The following is a 16,583-nucleotide window of genomic DNA, read 5'->3' on the forward strand; positions in this document are numbered from 1 at the left end:
TAATGATCAGTTCTCGTGTGAGTGGATTGTCTGTCGTCTTGTCCAGGAGCAACAACTGGTTGACGACGGCCGTGACGTTGTCCAGTAGTCTTCTCTGATCCTTGATAGACTCACTTTTGGCTTCTTCCTTCCTGAGCCTGGATAGTAGATCCGAAGCACTTTTCTTCTTGTCCCCGTACTTCTTCTTTGGGGCGGCAAGTGCTGGTCGATAATTGGTGTCCGTTACTCTACTGAGCTCAATTTCCAGGTTGTCCCTTACATCTGCGGCATTCTCGTATGCTTCGGCATACACTGCCGCGTACTTGTCGAGATCATCCAGCTCCTCCTGATTCGGGTCTCTGTCTTTGACTGACGCTTCGAATTCTTCGTCCAGCATCTCCATGTTGGTTTTGAGCCGATCCATCGTGACTTGTATATGTTGTACTTCTCTGGTAATTTCCTCAGCGTGTTCTCGTAGAGCGTCATTCTCATACTTGTCAAGGGCCGGGCCGGGCCGGGCCGGGCCGGGCTTTTTTTCCAAAACTTCAGGCCCGGCCCGGCCCGGCCCAAGCCCGGCCCGGCCATGGCCGGCCCGGCCCGGCCCCTCAGGCCCCTCTTTTGGAGAGAATTTTTTTTTTCAAATTTTTTTCAAAATTTTTTTCGAATTTGAGCAAAGTTGGACTAAGTTCAACTTTGATTTTTTTCATAGAATAATGCATGTGTGTCTGAGTTCATATTCATATCGAAAGAATATTTTCAAAGATTTTTTTTCAAGTTTTATAATATAATTACTTTCGCCATTTTTTTATTATTTTCTTCCACGGCTACAGAAATGCCCAAACTGTTTCGCCGCTCGATCTCAGCGGGGTTTCGACCGAATTTAATATTTTTTCGTTATGAAAATGAACTCCCGAAGACACACAGATTATTCTGGGAAAAAATCAGATTTTACCTATTTACACCTTCAAGTTTTCCATTGCCGGAGGCGTCTCGCTGAAAAATTCAGCCCATCTTTCGAAAAATATACTAAATCATGATGAAAAAACTATAAAAAACGAGTATATTGGGAAATTTTTCCCCATGAAAAATTGAATTTGTGGAAAAAATTTGAAAATTTTTCTCAAAAATCCCATATCCCTGAAAAGAGGGGCCTGAGGGGCCGGGCCCGGGCCGAAGCTTTTCAGGCCCGGCCCGGGGGCCGGCCCCTCATTTGACAAGTATGGTCATTCTGGATAGACTGGTACTTCTCAACCGAGCGTGAATACTTCTCGGCCAGCTGCGTCAACGTCATTGACATTTTGGTGACTTGTGTCTTGGCAGTTGACAGCATCTTGTAGTTTATTTGGTCGGTGCACCATATATTGGTGTGGTGGTACCTCAAACTTGGGAATTGAATCTTTTATATAGAAAAGTTTAACAATAATAAAGTTAACAATAACAACGGCGGAGGGAAAGAAAAAAGGAAAAGATGAAATTCTTGAGGTGAGCAGAAAGGGGGAAAAAGGGAAAGAAATAAAAGAAAGAGAAGAAAAATCGTCCGTCTAAACATGCTGGACGGGGGGAGGCTTCGACTGAAGCGCTGTGGGAGAAGAAGGAGGGAAAGAAGCTCTGTCTGCAGAGTTCCTACAGTCACATACAGAGCGGAATGTGTGGAGGAGGATAGTGAGAGAGTAAGGACGGGTCTGGAAACCCAGACTCTGTCGTTGACAAAGTTACAGCCTCCTCGTCCCAAGTTATATTAATATCTCAGAGAATTTTGGGCGCGAGGTTGGGACCTATCTGGTACCTATCTGGGAGTTTGCCACGTGAAATGGGAGATAGCCATGTCAAACGGGAGTTAGCCGTGTGAAACGGGAGTTAGCCGCGAAGAATGGGAGTTAGCCATATCGGCAGCTGTTCGGGGCGTACATGGCGTTTAGGCAATGAGCGGACAGTGAATGCCGTCTTCGGGGCACAGTCGGCGCGGATCCGGGGTTTTTGGAGGCACCTAGTCGGCACCTTTGTGGGGTGCAGACGGGGCGTAGGCGGTAGCTAAACGGCGTGCGCAAAGGAAAGTGCTGACCCGTTTTCCAAACATTATTGCAAATATTTATTCTACTTTTATGATTTTTACATGTTTTTAACAGATTTTGTAAACGATTTTTGATATGATCCATGTTCCAACGTGGTTTCGTTTTTCAGATAGAAGAATGAACGCCCCAAGGAGCTTCTCCTGATCGAGTTTTCGAATAAGTAATTGAAATCTAGTCTTTTAAATAACAAAAATTGTTTTAGGAATTGGAGCAAGATGATGGATTCCCACCGATGTTCAAGCTGCAACCTGATCGGTTCCTGAAGACTCAACTTCACTTCGAACTTCAAGTCAGAATTTGTACGTTTCAATACTACTGACCTAGAAATATTATAATTTTTCAGCACGCGCCGAAACGTCACAGAAATGATGGAGAAGATGATTATCAGCACTCTCTTCCGATCCCACCCTCAAACATGTCATCTCTCCCACACGTCATCTCTGTTCCAATTGTTATCTCACTATTAATTGTTAGCTCACTTTCATATCTTCTAAACTTTATTGTTCCACCCTTTTCGTATTTTTAACAATTTTAATCAATAAATGTACCCGTGTTGGCGAAAAATGAATACACATTTGGGGTCTATTCGGGGCACTTACGGGGCGCTTATGGCAAAAACTGGGGGAGGCGTGCCGGCAGTTAGCCGCGGAAAACGGGAGTTAGCCGATGAAAACGGGAGTTAGCCGCCCGATTCGGGGTCGGTCCCAAAAGCTTTCGGGACCGACCCCGAATCGGGCGGCTAACTCCCGTTTTCGTCGGCTAACTCCCCGGAAATTACGTGAGATAGCATGGGACGAGGAAGCTCTAGATGTCGTCATCTCTAGGAAAGCGCTTGAGGGAATTGGGGTGGCAGGGTGTTAATAGACAATAAGAGAAAGGGGAAAGGAAACATGTGATGAATATACAAAATAATCATAATAAAGTGAAAAAAATAAGAAAGAATACGAGAATCGAGTCTAGATATTATGAGACAACAAATGACACCATGACATACTCTCAAAGATTATCATTTTACCCTGAATAGAGAAAAGATTCCAACCGCGGTACTGTATATCGGTTCCAAGCCAAACTGTTTCAGATTTGTAGATGACTTTTCTTCGAAGTGTTCCATACAAACTTTTGCAAAGTGCTCTTCGATGATACAGTTTTGATTATTTTCAGCTGAAAATAACCAACTGTGATAGTATGCCTCGGTGTTGATGATAAGTGAATGTTGTATGGAAAACACAAACTAGTAGCACTTCATTTTTATTGTTAGTGTTTTTTTGTACTTCCTGAATAGTTACAGTCAATGAAAGTGAACATCTCAAAAAATTCACAATTTCGCACTGAAATTAACCAGTTTGAGAGAGAAAGTTCTCGAATTGTAACTCTCTTAAGTTCTTCTACAAAAAATGTTCAACTTTAAAAATGAAGTGCTACTTTTGATTTGTGCTTTCTCTACAAAAACCATTCTGTGGAATAGTGAGCAACATCGAGACTCACTCTCAAAACTGGTTGAATTCCACTGAAAACAGCCAAAGTTGTTAGTATGTATAATGCCCAGCACTGTAAATCTTTTAGAAAACGTGAACATCTGCTTTCAAGAAATGACACATTGGGACAGATGACTCCACAGAGAATCTGTGCATTGTCTGCGTCTCTACCACTCTCCTTCCACCAAGAGGTCCACCATCTGACCGCTACTGTTTCCTTCATAAATCAATATTTCATTACTCAGAAGATGGCGAATTACACTTGCCCATCATGTAAAAAGAAGAAGCTGAAGTATCTTCTTAAAGATAGCTGGAAATTCTTCATTAATCCACTATATTTTATTCTCAAACATTCTTGCAATTATACTGCAATGTTTCCTATTTTCTCGAATATGGTTTTCTGGCATGTTTTCCCAATTATAGCCGTCCGTATTCCATTTCTTCTCTATGCTGATGTGAATACAGCTATATTCGCTGTAGTAGGCAACCTATGGCTTTCTATTCTCTACGTGGGATACATTCTTCCATGTTTTAAGAAATATCAAGGATTGTGCGAAATAAAAGTTGGACTGACTGGAGTTTTTGTGATTAATTTGATTCTGATTGCAGTTTGTATATGGAAGGATTACGATCCTATTTGGAAGGTGAGGTTTAGAAGAGTTTTGAGAGTTTTTGATTGCTTTGATTTTGAAATTCAAAAACTACTGAAAATCATAAAACTGACTGTTGATCTGGCTTTTGAAACTTATTTGATATTTTTTGTTTTTTTTTCAAAGCAAAAACAAAATTACTTATTTAATTTATTCGAAACAAGTTACAGCCAAAGTAATGATATTTCTTTGAGCGATGCTGATTAGATAGGAGTTTTATTTTTAGTTCTGGGACTAAAATTGATTGCACAGGTTATTATTTAGTGAGAATGCGGCCTTTCAAGATCAACTCAAGTTATTTCAAGTCCAAGTTCTCTACGAAGACGGTTTTACAGAACCCTTTTTTCAGCTATGTTATGCAGTTTATCACAATGTCGTCCCTTTGATGTGTTGCTCCCTCATTTTTTCAAGCAGTTATTTCAACGAGTACTACGTTCAAGTACCTTACGATAAAATGCCATTTGCAAAGCTGAATCTTTATGTGGTTGTTTTGGGAATCATTCATTGTATGTTGGCTGTTCTTGTTGTTCGAAATGTCGTAGGTGTAAAAGATTTGAAAAAAATACAGTTTGTATTGATAGATGAATATTTTCAGCCAAATTATCCGGAATGTTTATGTATGTTGGCTGCCTCATTCTTCTTTTCATGTGATCTTTATTGTGTGTACACAGTGAAAAGTTACATGCTCCGAGAACATATTCATTACAAATGGCAACGAAAACCAGAGGAAGGAGTGTATAAGCACATCACTGTTGGAAAATTGAAAGTGGATAAAATTTCTCCGGTAATGAATCTGGATGTGACTACCGTCTGAATTGAAATTTCTCATTTTTAATTTTTGGTCACATTTCTTCATTTTCGGGACATTGTCAAAAATGCTCAATTGATTAATCTATAATAAATAATTTCTTTCAAAAATATTCGATAATAACACAACTATAATTACTTCATAAAAACACTCAACATCCGCCTACAACCGTGGAGAATTCGACTTCAACCATCTGTCCTATCCAGCAGGGCGCCTCGATAATCCCTCCCACTCATGCTCATCTACCGTACTTAGCGCTCAGCGCGTCCCCTTCCCGCGCGCCCCGGATTGTCATAAAACGGTTGAAAATGAACGTATATTTTTGAAAGTTTGGGAATCGCATCCCCAGCTATTTCTTCAGATTCTGTGAAAGTTTCACAATTCTCCGACAAAGACTGGCAGTTTTCCAAAATTCCCGGAAAAAAGTGGGACGCCCCATTTCGAGCGCTAACCGTACTACCACCAGAAAGAATCGTCACTATTCGATTCGTGTCTCGTCGGAAAACCAATATTTCGTTGATTGTGGATATCCGAATGTTCGAAAACACTACTCGTTGAATCAGTTGGTCATGTACTATTATGAATTCATTTTTATCTGTGCATGAGAAGTCCGCGCCGCACTCACGCGGCGGCCACGCCCACCTCGATTTTCACGCTGCGTTCAATTTTTGAACACTGCCGCAAGAAATGGGCGTGGCCGCCGCGTGAGTGCGGCGCGGACTTCTCATGCACAGATAAAAATGAATTCATAATATAAAGTATCTGCCACGTGTGAAATCAATCCAGATGACACGTCGGCTGATTCCTTTTCTTGGTGGCTTGAATAGATTCCTGAATTGGTATAAAAGTTTATTGGAATTTCTTGTTTAGAATTGGTTCATGGTTTTGAAACAACATGGTGGGCCATGTTGCAGTTTCAGGTTTTCAGAATTCGTATATTCAAAACATTGAGATGGTGATGTGCCGAATAAACATGATCTACACTAGAACCACCCGTGTTCTCTGGATCTGACAATAAGCTTGAATCTAATTTTCTTTACCGTTCGAGTAAATGAGATTCCTAACTTTTTAAAAAATCTAACAAAACAAATTAAATTTCTACAAATTTCTGAAAAAAAGTCTATCGGGGTGGCTCTTTAGCTAGACGGTTCCAGAATTTGATCAGTCGCCAAAACGTTTTTTTTTTCGGACGCGAATAGCCGCATTAATGAATTACTGAAAAAAAATATTAAATATTTAAATATCAGTTCTACCCGGATTGACAATCTTCATATGTTTTTAGGTATCCAACAGCGCCAAAGGTGCCCCAGACAAAAAAACATGATTACTTCCCACCCAGTGGTGCAACGTGGTCTTCTTATCCACGACTATTTGTATTATTCTTATTGTAAAAACAAACACGAAGACAGACAGTTTGTTGCGTACCTATGATGAGTAGATTATGCAATGGGATTTCCCTTTGAAGACACTTCTCATTCCCTTCCGGTATACAGAAACATTCAAATAAGTGGGTCATCTGCACATTAAAAGAAACAAAATAATTTATTGCTGACATGACAAGCAGGTTTACAGCCCTTTCCGCCTCTGAAATTTCAGCTCCTGGGAAGAAAATTCAAAATCAAAGGCGCGTTTCGGTTGTAAACTCGTTGTAATAAACCCAAACCCGACACTTGTGTTCTCTCTTTGGGATATACAAACACAAGAGGTATTAGGTTGGATCAGACGGTTGTTTCTTTTATTCTATTTATTTCCGGTTGGTATCAGGAATGGTTCCTACTTGTTTTTTTGTAGAGTGAATCTGGAGTTTTATTTTAGTAATTATCATGCGCAGTTCCTTGAATAGTTCAGAACGGAGTATTTAGAAACTCAAAACTTTAAATTTAAAATTGTATCTATCTACAACTGTCTAGAATGACTCCGTATGAAAAGGAGGAAAACAACAAAAATGTAGATCTAGATTCAAAAAATGTAGATTTTTAAAGATAAGTGTTATCGAATGATTCATCAAGGTTTTATACATTCTCAAACTTGAAAGTTTTCTTTGGGGTACTGTAGGACTTAACATTTTTTTGGAACTCACGTTGGTGGTTTTTTTTTCATAAAAATTTAGCTATTCGTATTCTACAAAACATTTCAAAATGACTTTTTTTCATACCGGTTTTCGAATTATCAGTTCCTGGAATAAACTACTCAAGAATTCAGTTTTTATTAGCCTTTGAGTCATTAAAATAGTTAAAAATCCTATTCTTATGGCGAATGTCTCATTAAGCTATTGAAAACTGACAATTTGGGTCCCGACACGAAATTACAGTAACCAAAAGACATACATTACCATCACCAACTTCTGGCTCTCAGAATCTTTTAGGCCTTCACTAGAATCTGAAAATAAGTTTAATTCTCTGAAAATTGGAAATATTAGTTCTCCTCCTTACCTTTCTCCTGAATTGCGTGACACTTTTCACCCACAACTCTCTGTCTGAAACTGCCTCAGAAAACTTTAATGTGTCTAGCTTCCTTCCACCCACTCAATTCCTCTAAATACTAATTCCACGTAACCGGAAGAAATGAACCGCCCATTCCATTGACCCCAGTCGTTTTTCTCCCATTCCGACACACCCGTATGTGTGACCACTTCCATTTGTCACACCGACGGAGACACTTGTCTCAATGTGTTCTTTTTCGTGGCTCACTTCCTGACACATGTCTTTTTTTGAAACTCTTTTCTTTGACTCTTCTTTCAAGTTTTCCGCCACTTACAGTATACCTGTGAGAACAAGGCGACAGGTATCAAAGGGAAAAGGGTTGATTTACATAATGTTTGTGTAGGTGGGTAACTCTTTCATAGGTTTCGCGCTTACATTAGAAACAACTTTGAAGTGATACCTGCTTGGTGAGCGGTTTTCTTAGGATTGATCGTAGAGACAGCGTCCAAGAGTACGGGTTTCTTTGATTTGGTTTCAAAAATTCCAAAAAAAAATTAGTTTTTTTTTTACTTTTGGAGTTTTTTCGAGTCTAAGGAACTATTTGAGTGTGTATAGTGATCCGAATAAGGTTTCCAACTATCCCTTTTTTTTTAGCGAAAAGGCATTTTATAAGGATTTGATCAATTAAAAAGTCTAAACTTTGGAACAATGTCACGATAACACCGTCTAACCAATTTTTGTAAATATTATATCGTAAAACCTCTAATAGAGGTGTCTCCAGTAGCAAGAGTGTGGTGCACAATATCTCAACTGCCTTGAGAGTTATCAATTTTTTTTCAACTGAAGAAATATTTTATAAGTATTCAGCTATCTTTTGTCTCATGGCAACTTTTTGATATCTCCTTTCAGAAAAAAGAAAAAAGGCACCTCTAATAGAGGTTTTACGGTAGTTTGAGCCTAGCTTCAAATTTGAAGTGTAGCTTTTCCTAGGTTCTTTCCAAGCCAGTAACGATCTAGAAAAGTTCAAACTGCTAAAATGTTCACTGATCTCCCTAGGAATCTGTGAATCAATGACACCGTAACCCTCCCTGCCACCTGAATGTTCTCACTTTGCACCCAATTCAATCTCTCCGTTCATCTTCTCCCCTCTCACCTATCATTTCAATACCGGTTACTATATCATTTTAACCCGCGAAATCTCGAAAGAAAAGTGATAAGAAAAGGGGAAGCCAAAGGTTAAAGTGAAAGGAGTGGTTCTTTTCTCACTTTTCCTCTCTAGGAACTATTATCATATCATTAGGGGGGTTTCAATTAGTTTGTTGCCACAGTACCGGTTGCATTTCTATCCGTTACTTCTCTTCCAAAAGGTGTCATTTCCACTTCTCTTTTTCACGTTTCAACTGGGAATTCTTACTGATAAGATAACAGCGGTACAGTATCACTAATTGAGGTTGACTTGTTAAAGGTATCGAGAAGATCAGAACGCATCTACAGTGTCGTGCAAAAGAATACGAATTTTGGCCGTTTTCAGTTGAAATTGTCCAACTTTGAGAGTGTGTCATAGTAAAACTAACTGTCCCACAAAATAACTTTTCGTGGATTCAACAGACCAAGAGTAGAAATACATTTTTGTAGTTGACAACTTTTCTGTACGAGTACTCCCTAGCAAGTTGCATCTCGACAAAGTAATTTCTCCCTCAAATCGACCCATTTCAGTGCAAAATAGTGCGATTTTTGAGCTGTCGTCTAAAAATGATCATAACTCTCTAGGGACTGTCCGTAAAAAAAAGTTGTCAACGTCAAAAATGGAGTTCAACTCTTGCTCTGTACGATCCATTAAAATCTACTTTGTGGGAAAAATTATTTTACTATGACACATTCTCAAAGTTGGACATTTTCAACTGAAAAATGGAAAATATGATGTCTTTTTGGCCGGTACTGTAAATCTAGAGTCCGTCATTTCAAGTAAAGTTCTGGCACTCATGACTCTCGGCTTCGGTGCCGTCATCAGAAAGCCCGGAGTTTTGATTCTAATGCATCTGATGGTGAAATCTTTGTAAATCCTGAAAAATCCAATTTCCGTTCTCTACTCGGCGTCAAATTGTCGCATTTACACCTTGAAGACACACAAATCATTCATCTCCAGGAGGGCGCCATAACCCATATGTTTAGAACTCCAGGAGCACATTTAGTACTGAGAGTTTAGTGGCGCCAATTCAAATTTACGATCTCCCCTCTTCTCTAATTTTACCTTCTTTCTCTCTGATTTCCCGCATGTCTCGACACATTACCGTAGTGTTTAGATGGAATGTGGTTTCACCGGTGGACAGAGAAACTCCGCCCACTTTTTTCTCATCTCGAATCTTTTTAGTCGTTTTCTTCAGTTTCAAATCATTCAGGCATCGAGGAAGAAAAATGTCGAAGCAATTCGAGATTCCACCATTCCCAATCGTCACGACGCCATTCTTGTTGCGGTATCTTTCGGCGTTGTTCGACGCGGCGCAGGTAAGAGAACTCGAGTGTTACTGTAGAAACCTGAAAAGAACCTACCGTACCCAGATCCACAAATACTACCTTTTCCAGAGAAAATACAACACTCAAGTGGAGTTCATCGCCGTACCGTATCTCCCGGATGTCACTTTCTCCTTCCCTCCACCACCTCCCACACTTCAGCATGCCATCCAAATGCTATCCGGCGATGAGTCATCACCATCCGTCTCTCCCTCAACTACAGTAACCACCTACAGTACTCCTTCCTCTCCAGATCGGAAAGCAAAGACGAAATTTGGAAGTTATCCACCGGTGGGTCTGAAATCCATTCCTCTTTTAAAGTTCACTTTTTTTCCAGGCTTGCCAATGCAAAGTGTGCGGAAAGGAGTTCAGTCGACAATGGCTTCTGCAGGGACACTTGAGAACTCATAGTGAGTTTGTTTTTATTATTGTTCATCTGAGTTTTTGTTTTTTCCAGCTGGGGAGAAACCATTCCAATGTGAAATCTGCTGCAAACGATTTGCTGATAAGAGCAATTTGAGAGCCCACGTTCAAACTCATTCAGGTAAGTTTTTGGGAGAGCCTGTAAGAATAGGGAAAATTGGAAACATTTCTATTTTGAGCTGATAGTAGATCTTGAATCTCAACAAAAAATATGTCAGAGAGCATGGGCTCGGCCTCCATTGAGTCGTTTCACACACCCCTCAGATTCTCAATCATTTTCGTGGTAGGGCTCTTTTTTAAAAACCGGGGTAAAATTTCAAAAAATTTTGATTTAGTTCTGTACTTTGATAACAATCGCTCCCGAATTTGTTAGATCAGATACAGTAGCGGTCACTAAAATAACACAAATTGTTGTTTTCAATGAAAAGTAATTGTCTTGACATGACGTCAGAAGCTCTTTTCTGGATTTAATCCATCTTTTACCGTGTTGTCCAAGTATAGAGCTCGAATTTTGTAGATGTCCTATTTTTCGTACTTGAAACACAACCTATAAAAAAGTTGTTAACTACGAAAAGGAAGTTCCAGGATTGACCAATACAGTGAAATAAAAATTAAATGTTATAGAAAAATTTTATCACCGTTCCAAGTAGTCAAAGTTACAGTACCGCTCAAAAAGTCAACTTTGGCTGTTTTTAGTGGAAAATGACCAACTTTCACCGTGTATTTCGGTGTCTTCTGATTGTGCGACGACATTTATTTTGTATGGGTTGGACAGAGCCAAAATAGCACATAATTTTTGTAGTTGACCATTTTTTCGTAGGGACACTAACATGGGAATTACAGGTTGTCAAAATAAAAAGCTCCAAAATTAGTCGGTTTCAGGGAGAAATGACTCCTATTGTAGTGCATTGAAGACACTGTTAAACATCAGATTAGCAAAAAACTGTTTTATGATGTCTCCCATTTACATAATTTATTTCTTGCAGGTACCAAACCACACAAATGCTCCAGATGTGGCAAGAGTTTCGCTCTCAAGTCCTACCTTTCGAAGCACGAGGAATCAAAGTGTCTCGTTCGTCAATAACTCGACAATAGCTTAATTTCAACTTTGAATTAATCCCCTTCCGCCATAATTCCTAGTCATAATAATTAATTGAATCTATTTTTAACTTTTTTTCTTTAATTATATCTATCACCCTCTCTAATAATTTGAATTACATATAATAATGATGAGTATAATAAAGAGTTATTTTATTATTATTTCCTCTTGCAGAAGTAGAAAAACAATAAAAACAAAACAAACTTTTGTTGCTATTCCAAAGAAGATAAAGCCTTAGGCACACACTCGGAGAAGAAGGCAGAGAGATGGAAAACAGGAGAAAAATGAGCAACTTTTAGACAACAGTATAACCCATATGAGCAGAGAAATGAGTGAATTTCGGAATACACAAATTATTGCACGTCGCTGATGAGGTCGACGAGTGATGAGGGTACGCTGGAAATTCTGGAGCGAGGTTTTCGAGAAAATGGATGGGAGTACTTACAACATCTTTAGTCCAGCGGCACTTCCGTTTCGACGCATTATATTCTTCTCGTCGGAATGGAGATCAGGAAGACTGTCATCAGAAAGACGGGTGGAGGAGAGTCTGGAATGAAAATGGGTTACTGTAGGATACTGTAGTTTTGTTTTTGTAAGGAGGAGGAACTAAGTCTGGAAACTAAAATTCTCGTAACGCAATTGATTTTTAAGCTAGAAAATATCTAGAAACTGATTTAAAATCCTATTTTCTACAGGCGCTCTCTACCGTAACCCTTTTCTTTCTAGTGGTCTCATTTAGTCGCAATGAGCGCAGTTGCAAATGCAGAGTACTGCTCGTACACCTCATTCAGTAAGTTCGTAGGATACTGTAGGCTCATTTTGTTTTGAGTTTGAAAAATTTAATATCAAATTAGCTGAGAATCTACTTTCACCTTTGATACGCAGCTAAATAAAACTCCTACCTTTCAGTTAGCAATGCTTGCGAACTGTCCGAAGCAAGAAGATGCACTCCTCCCTTCACATCCGGCAGACAATCGAAGAGTATACAACACCAAAGTGTTACTTTCTCTGAAAAAATCCCAAATTTTCAGAATTTGAAAACTATTCAAACTCACTATTCAAAGTCACCAACCATCTTGGGAAAATCGCCTTGTGAATGAAGATGTAATATAGAACGAAACCAAACAGACAAATTGCAATGGCAAGAGCTGTTGACTGGAATTCATAGAAAATCGGGATGATTACCAAAGCAACAGTGATTGTCAAGAACAAGTAAATACAGAAAAGTGGGACTCGAACTGCATCCGGATGGACTGGAATATGGTTGTGACGGATGATGAGGAGGGCGACGAGACTGAAGATCCGTTGAGCCCAGAATCCGAACATTACGTAGGTGATGAGGGTGTCGAGGTCACCAACGTAAGAGATGATGAGGGCGAGGATACTCTGAAATTAGAATATTTCGGAATTTAATAATTTTCTGTAAATATCGTCCGGAAGAAAATGTGTCGTAATGGAGGAAAAAATCAGTTTATGCTGAAAACGGCTTAGTTTTAGCATTCGCCATTACGTAAAATATTAACCTAAAATTTTCAAATTTTGAAGAACGTGTAGATCAAAAGCAAAGCTACATTTTTGCACTTAACAACTTTTTTACAGATTCTACCTAGAGAGATATGGGATTACAAACTGTCCCCCACTAATTTCAATTTTAAGCTACTCACTTCAATCGTGTATAACTTTGTAGAATAAGGTTGTACAAAAAATCTTTCAACTACAAAAATGAAGATCTGGATTTGATCTACAAACACTGCAAAAATTTAGAGTTACTGAGTGATTTATGGCTCCGTGTCGGACGGTCCGAAAACTACAAAAACCAGTAAACATAATTTTCAAAAATTTAAGTAAATCTACAGTCTTACCTGTGCCAACACAGCAACTCTCGGTGATTCAGTTTCCCCATTGACACACGAAAAGCAGGCGGGAAGATGTCCTTGTCTCGCAGCAGCATACATGTATCTACTTCCAGAAAACAGGTTACTATTCAACGATCCAATGAGCAAGATACCAATCAGGAAGGGAATGATGTTGGCGAAGTCGCCGAGAGTCTCACGACTAAAAATCTGAAAGTGAGTAGAAAGTGGACTATTGAATTAAGAGAGCCTTTAGGAATGGTACCGCAGCGACTGCATCCGATTGTTTCACTGATTCCACGTCGAGAACCACGAAGTAGGCGACGTTGATGGCCACGTAGATGGCAGTGACAACACTGATTCCAGTGAGGAGAGCGAATGGAACGTTACGTTTTGGATGCTTGATCTCTCCAGTACTGTAGTTGAGGACATCCCATCCAGAGAACGCCCAGAGACCACCGTAGAATCCAAGGATCAAATTTCCGGTTCCGTATTTTGAACCTTGCATTGGGTTTTCGAGGTATCCGTGCCAACCTGAACACAAAAGCTGAAAGCATGAGTTTTTAAGGCTCCGCCCATTTTGCAATTTTTGTGCACGTTTTTTTTTTGAAACATTCGGATTTTTGTTAGGTATCGAACCCTGAGTCGCTACGCAGCCAGTATTTCAGTATACAGTGCATACGATTGATAGGGAGAACTCAGCAGTTTTCCAGAGAATATTTCAAATTTCCAATAATTACCTTTGACAAAATAAAAGTAGAAACCAGTTCCAATAATCAAGAGACATGAGAACAACTTCGCAATTGTAGCCAAAATCTGGAATCTCGCCGCGAATTTGCTCAATTCGAAGAAGTTCATCCACGTGACAAGAACTGAAAAGAAATTGGATATCGAGAGAACAAAGAGCACCGGATTCTTGCAAGAGAACTCTTTTTTCTTCAAAAAGAAGATATATTTACTTACATAATAACGAGTACGCAAACAACTTTTGACACGTAGGCACGAGTGCATCATCTATTTCGTAGTACTGAAAAGAGAAAGTCACGTCATTGAAGTGTCAGAAGAATATCACCTGTTTCAGTCCTTCAATTAAATATTGACCGAATGTTTCAGCACAAATTGCAATAGTAGCTGGATATGTCATTAACACTGACACCCACATGAATGCAAATGCAATGGAATACCATTTGACATAGCAGATGTATGCAAAGTCACAACCCGCTTCACGGATAGATGTACCCAGTTCAATGTAGCAGATAGCACCTGAAATCAGAGAAGCGTCAAACGCGCGCCAGCAGTCTCGAACTCACCCAAAATTGCAATAACCGCACAAAGGACCCAAATGAGCAAACTCAGCCCGATACTGTCTACATTTCGAAGAATCGATGCAGGTGTAATGAAGATTCCCGACCCAATAATATTACCGATAACATAAGAAGTGGCTCCTAGGAACCCCATTTTATTTGATTCGTCCATTTTGAGAAAACTGGAGGAATCTGAAGGAATTTAATGGATTAGAAATCGTGAAATGTTGCAAGGGCGAATCAATTAAAAACGATTTATGAGCTCATTGAAATCGAGAGTAATGAGAAAATGAATCTATCAGAGACGTTTGTTGTCGGGGATAAATGAGTGAACCCCTCTAGAAAAAAGCGTGTGATATGTCTGGTGTCAAGGGAATGGCGGAGGAGAAAAGAAACGGGGTGAGGTCTGATTTCTCTGGAAATCTTCTTAGGAAATCAGACATGATCGATCAGAATGCTCTACAAAAATGACTGAAATTTAGAGTTCGGGAGGTAGATGTGCATTTTGGAAGTGAAGGTGTATGCGCACTACAGTAATCTCTAACGTTGAATTTTTTATGCCCGCGCTCTACTGAGATTCCATTCGAACCGTAAAAGAATTTCGGTGGAGCGCAGTTGGAGAAATATCAGTTCGGCACAGTTCTTACAATTGCGCTCCAACGGAATTGCCTTGAAAATGTCTCTTTTTCTCTGAGTCTCTCATCTTTGCACACAATTTTCTTCGGTTTCGGTAGAGCGCGGTTGTAAGAAGCGTGCCGTGCAAATAAATGCCGTGCTAAAAAAGTTAGCCACGCCCACTCCTGTTTAGCGCTGTTGTCAGTTTTTGAACAATGTCGCACAAAAAGTGGGTGGAGCTTAAAGGAGCAGTGAATTTTTAGAGAGAAAATTATCTTTGTCAAAATTATGGAAATTTGTTTTAATTTGATAAAAAGTTTGGAAAATTCTGACCCAATCATGGTGGGAGAATTGAATTAGCCAATAGTCTTATTTTCTATGTTTCTACTCTTTTTTGCAGCCGATATTCTCAAACTGAAAACATAGATTCACCTAAATTTTTACATATTCAAACTCAGAATTTCTCAATCATTACTTCAGCTAAATTCTAGAAGTTTTGAACGGTGAATTTCAGAGTAAACTCAATTTCAGTGAGCCAACCATTTGCAACATCAGGTTGCGTCACTATTGCCCTCAGGCGGCTCTCGATCCCTAATAAAATTGAGACCACCTTCTTCCCCTTCAAAAAGGTTCTTGCAACTCGAGAAAAGCAAGAAATGATGTCTATCATAACGAGCTGCTTGTCACCATCATGCAGGAAGAGAAACGAGAAGATTCTGGAGCATCCCGCGGGCTCTTTTTCTCGCGTAACAGAATCCTCTCATCCTGCGTCTCTCCACATCTCACTCCCTCCCTCCGAAATCTTCTCTCCGTAGTAAAGCGGTCCGCAAAAAAGTGCAGAAAAAAGAGAGAGAGAAAGAAGTAACATTTCTAAGAAAACATGGAGCTTATAGGGTAGAGAGCAATCAGAAGACATAATGGGTACCTTGTCCGTACACACATCCAAACATGAAGAATGAATTAGAAAGTGTGCTTTCTCTTCGGGAAAGAATCTCCGATTACGTCACTATTACATCATGGTAGAAAGATTGGAGCGGGAGAGCTCAGATATTGGGTCAGAAAGAGTCGGGGCTCCGCGTTTTTTGTCGCCCCGGATGTGTATGATGAGGAAGAAACAATTCGGGAGGGTCCACTGGACACGTGGTGTCTTCGAACGGCTTGAAGGAGTGCCATAGAGAGTTTTGAGGCTAAATTAGAATATTTATCAAAATGAGAAGACTGCTCCAACCTAGCTCTGCATTTTTGTAGTGGACTACTTTTCTGTAAAGTTTCAACCAATAAAGTTATAATTTGAAGAAAAATGAACTTGTTGAGAAACAGAGCAAAAAGGTAGGCTACTTCAACAAGCCCAAACTATATCAGAAAAGATTT

The 16,583-nt window shown here is 39.6% G+C and overlaps 4 protein-coding genes across 4 annotated transcripts; 3 read left to right on the plus strand and 1 right to left on the minus strand.

Annotated features, from left to right (window-relative positions):
- Positions 1 to 3,657: 3,657 nt before the first annotated feature.
- GCK72_000941 (uncharacterized protein) lies at positions 3,658 to 4,990 on the plus strand (the record flags this gene model as incomplete). Its single annotated transcript, XM_053722759.1, has 4 exons — positions 3,658 to 4,005; positions 4,063 to 4,170; positions 4,526 to 4,714; positions 4,772 to 4,990. The coding sequence occupies 4 exons, from the start codon at positions 3,658 to 3,660 to the stop codon at positions 4,988 to 4,990; spliced, it is 864 nt and encodes a 287-aa protein (XP_053591404.1).
- Positions 4,991 to 9,822: 4,832 nt separating this feature from the next.
- On the plus strand, positions 9,823 to 11,425 carry GCK72_000942 (uncharacterized protein; the record flags this gene model as incomplete). The annotated part of the gene is made up of 5 exons (XM_053722760.1): positions 9,823 to 9,912; positions 9,991 to 10,209; positions 10,256 to 10,328; positions 10,376 to 10,462; positions 11,328 to 11,425. The coding sequence occupies 5 exons, from the start codon at positions 9,823 to 9,825 to the stop codon at positions 11,423 to 11,425; spliced, it is 567 nt and encodes a 188-aa protein (XP_053591405.1).
- Positions 11,426 to 11,793: 368 nt separating this feature from the next.
- Positions 11,794 to 14,769, minus strand: GCK72_000943 (uncharacterized protein; the record flags this gene model as incomplete). Its single annotated transcript, XM_053722761.1, has 10 exons — positions 11,794 to 11,836; positions 11,886 to 11,987; positions 12,343 to 12,448; positions 12,496 to 12,826; positions 13,303 to 13,503; positions 13,559 to 13,827; positions 14,034 to 14,165; positions 14,257 to 14,320; positions 14,366 to 14,556; positions 14,604 to 14,769. The coding sequence occupies 10 exons, from the start codon at positions 14,767 to 14,769 to the stop codon at positions 11,794 to 11,796; spliced, it is 1,605 nt and encodes a 534-aa protein (XP_053591406.1).
- Positions 12,689 to 14,489, plus strand: GCK72_000944 (uncharacterized protein; the record flags this gene model as incomplete). Its single annotated transcript, XM_053722762.1, has 3 exons — positions 12,689 to 12,799; positions 13,417 to 13,609; positions 14,407 to 14,489. The coding sequence occupies 3 exons, from the start codon at positions 12,689 to 12,691 to the stop codon at positions 14,487 to 14,489; spliced, it is 387 nt and encodes a 128-aa protein (XP_053591407.1).
- Positions 14,770 to 16,583: the final 1,814 nt, after the last annotated feature.

This window comes from Caenorhabditis remanei, chromosome I, assembly GCF_010183535.1.
Source record: "Caenorhabditis remanei strain PX506 chromosome I, whole genome shotgun sequence".
Classification (NCBI taxonomy): domain Eukaryota; kingdom Metazoa; phylum Nematoda; class Chromadorea; order Rhabditida; family Rhabditidae; genus Caenorhabditis; species Caenorhabditis remanei.